This window comes from Culex pipiens, chromosome 3 (assembly GCF_016801865.2).
Source record: "Culex pipiens pallens isolate TS chromosome 3, TS_CPP_V2, whole genome shotgun sequence".
Lineage (NCBI taxonomy): Eukaryota > Metazoa > Arthropoda > Insecta > Diptera > Culicidae > Culex > Culex pipiens.
In genome coordinates this window covers 59364861-59368244 of record NC_068939.1, presented here as the reverse complement: position 1 = coordinate 59368244, position 3384 = coordinate 59364861, and the positions used below count along the sequence as shown (strand labels likewise).

The following is a 3384-nucleotide window of genomic DNA, read 5'->3' as shown; positions in this document are numbered from 1 at the left end:
GTCTTTGTTTCCCCCCCGATTGTGTGTGTTTTTCGGTCCGAGCGGTTTCGCGTTTTCGCATTTTATTTGGTTTTATCTTTCCACAGCCGGCTGTCTAAGATTGAATCATTTATGCTAAACTCAACACCAAATAACCGGGAATAATCTCATCCGCATCCTTCGACTGTTTGCCTTGAGAATGCATAATACATCACATCATTAAACAAAATTTATTGATTATTGGGTCGCATCATCATCCTTTATGATGAATCCTGGCCATTACCCTTTCCCACTAACAAAATCCCAAGTAGAAGTAGTTTTCCGGCACACGTGGGGGTGTGGATATCGTTTAGAACCCACCCTTTGTAGCAACCTGTGCTAACTAACATTCCCGTCCCAATCCCCCCGAGATCTACAAACTGACATGGCGGGCGCCGTTGGTGGCCAATGACTGTTACCTATTTGCTTCAGATCTAGTTTTAATGATCTTGATGTTTTATCTTTTCAACGCATTCATACATGCTGTTGATAAGGGAAACACCATTAGATCGTTTAAGCGTATGGTCAGTTGTATTGATAGGATATTACGGTCCTGTTCAGCAACGGAGAAGGACAACCATGGGTGGTCTCTCATGCTCATGCTCATGCTCATGCTCATATTATGTAACAAAATTCTTAGATTGAAAAATACGTATTTGGGTATTCAAATTTTAATCATAAAAAGTTGAATAAAACAACTGGGAAACTTTTTTTCCGTGTACCTTTTTTTCTCAAAGATCCTAATCATAACCTACAACTTTGTCGAAGACACCAAATCAATCAGAACATCCGTTCTCAAGTTTTCATACATTTGCATGTTTTTAGAGGGTCAAATATTCGTTGAAAATCGATTTTTGACGAGTTTTTAAATTGAGCTCGTCTAGAGAGGAAATCGGGTTGTAGAGGATAAATGTGCACAAGGATGAAAAACAGTAAAAAACAGCCAAATTTCGGATTTTGTAAAAAAGATCAAATCATGACTACCAACATTAGCCGGTCTATACATGACAATTTTACTCTTAATGCAAATGACTTGTATTGTCACAATCCCGTAAGTCAAATAAAAAAGGTAATTATCGTGCACCGAAAGTAAATAAATGAGACCAGATGGCGGGCCACTGTTACAGCAGCGATGATAACAAACGGATCCAAAAAGGGTGAAATAATTGATTACTGATTAAAACCACCACCGGCAGGTGGTTTATCGAAATGGTTTTGTTCGAAAAATAGAAACGTTCAGTTTTTTGTGCTTAATGATAAAGTCCGATAAGGATTTATTGATGAATTTTTGAAGTACACTTGCAAGATAACCTCGGGTTCACACTTAGAGATACAATTGGTAACAAACAAAAATGTCTAAATTTAGGGCGTCGTTTTTCGCAGGTACTGCTTGCCCGAGGGCAAATCCACCTTCGTCACTCCCCCGGGGAACATCTTGGCCAGATCTTCCTCCTTGACGCTCGGTTGCACCATGCACCACTGTCCCGGGGTCCAGTCGGCCGGAGTGGCCACCCGCATCTTGTCGGTCAGCTGCAGCGAATCGATGACGCGCAGAATCTCCGTAAAGTTCCGTCCGGTCGTAGCCGGATAGAGCAGCGATAGCCGCAGCTTCTTGCTGGGATCGATCACGAACACGGCGCGGCACGTCAACGGTAACCCCGCGGAACCGATTTCATCCTTGTCCAGCATGTTCAGCTTCACCGCCAGCGTGCGGTCCTCGTCGTCGATGATCGGATAGCTGAACTCGCCCAACTTGCCGTAGTCCTTGATGTCCGCGATCCACTGCCGGTGAGATTCGGCCGAGTCACAGGACAGCGCGATTGGCTTCACATTTCGCTTGGTGAACTCCGGCACCAGTCGGGCCACCGCCGACAGTTCCGTCGTGCAGACCGGGGTGAAATCGGCCGGATGGGAGAACAGAATCACCCACGAGTTGCCGGCCCACTCGTGAAAGTCGATCTTGCCGGTCGTGGTGTCGGCGGTAAAGTTGGGAAACTGGTCTCCGAGCTGCAGGGCCATGGTTGTGAAGGAGCGAGGTCACGCGGTTTCGAAGCGATCCGAAGCGAACGAATGTCAACAATAGACTGCCGGTTGCGGTGCTGCTAGGTCGGTACTTTATATAGGTGGATGTGTTCGTAATAAGAGATGGTCTGTTTTGGTTTTAGTTTGCTGAGGAATTCCACGGAAATTTGAATTTTGGAAAATTTGTGGGCAGTAAAGATAATTAGGTTTACCTTAGATTTATAACTTATCTGAATGAATTTAATTAAAACCAAATATAATGAAAACCTAAATAAAACAAGGAGGTTTCAAGACTTTCCCATATCGTGAACACTTCAAAATATTATGTTCTCACGAAGCAAAGCTAAAACCCAAAAAAATAAATTGAAATGGAAATAAAATCATGAAAAACATGATAAAACCTTCTGAAGTGATAAGAGGCCAATTTACATATAAAAGAGACAATTTTCATAAATCCCCCTACCCTAATATCACAAAGCGACGTTAACGCCAAATGGAAGTCCCATTAGGGAGTAATAACACAATCTTTGTCCATGTGTCCCGTTTTTCCTGTTAAAACCAAATACGGAGATCGAAAGGAACGCAGTCAAGAAAATTTGCGCATACTTTTCGTGAACCCCCCCCCCCCCTTTTCACCCTCCCTCTCACAAAAATTGTCAGCTCGATTTGAGCGCATTGGACGGTGCGCGTTTGGGATTCATAAGCGAAAAAAAAAATATTCAAAAATTCAAAATGCTGACAAAAAAAAGCACAAAATTAAAAATAAAAAAAAAATTACAAACCCAAATCAGAAAAAAAAAAATCGAAAACTACAAAATTCTAAAACATTAAAATTTGAAAATTCTAGAGAAAAAAAATCTTAAATTTTTTAAGTTAAAAATCTCTCAATTCACAAATTCTTGAATTCCAACAAATTCGAAAACTAAAAAATTCTAAAATTTAAAAATTCTGGAGATAAAAAATAAAAAAAATCTTAAATTTCCAAAGTTACAAATCCCTCAATTCTCAAATTCTTGAATTCCCTTATTTCTAAATTCTGATATTTCTAAACTTTGAATAACTAAATTCTAAAATTCTTCAAATTCTAAATTTCCTAATTTCATACATAAATAAATTATTGAATTTATATTTGTTTTGAATGTTGCCATTTTTGCCATCACCTCAAATTACAAAAAAGTCAGACATTTCTGGAGTAATAATTTAGGTTAGAATCCAAAATTTCGAGAGGGATAAAAATTTCATGTTTGGAATGGGAATTTTAACCAGGACTTCGGATAATAGAGTACGAACTGTTTTGAAATGAATTTTGAATTTTTAAGTTTTTATTTGTATATTTTACCTCCG

The 3384-nt window shown here is 39.5% G+C and overlaps 1 protein-coding gene across 1 annotated transcript; it reads right to left on the bottom strand.

Moving 5' to 3' along the window:
• Window positions 1–1316: 1316 nt before the first annotated feature.
• Window positions 1317–2123, bottom strand: LOC120417619 (peroxiredoxin-6). The gene has a single exon (XM_039579733.2). The coding sequence runs from the start codon at window positions 2035–2037 to the stop codon at window positions 1381–1383; it is 657 nt and encodes a 218-aa protein (XP_039435667.1). The 5' UTR covers window positions 2038–2123; the 3' UTR covers window positions 1317–1380.
• Between the last annotated feature and the right edge of the window lie 1261 nt (window positions 2124–3384).

Excerpts from the sequence above, each read along its gene's own strand:
- LOC120417619 (XM_039579733.2), bottom strand. The coding sequence starts at position 2,037 with ATGGCCCTGCAGCTCGGAGACCAGTTTCCCAACTTTACCGCCGACACC.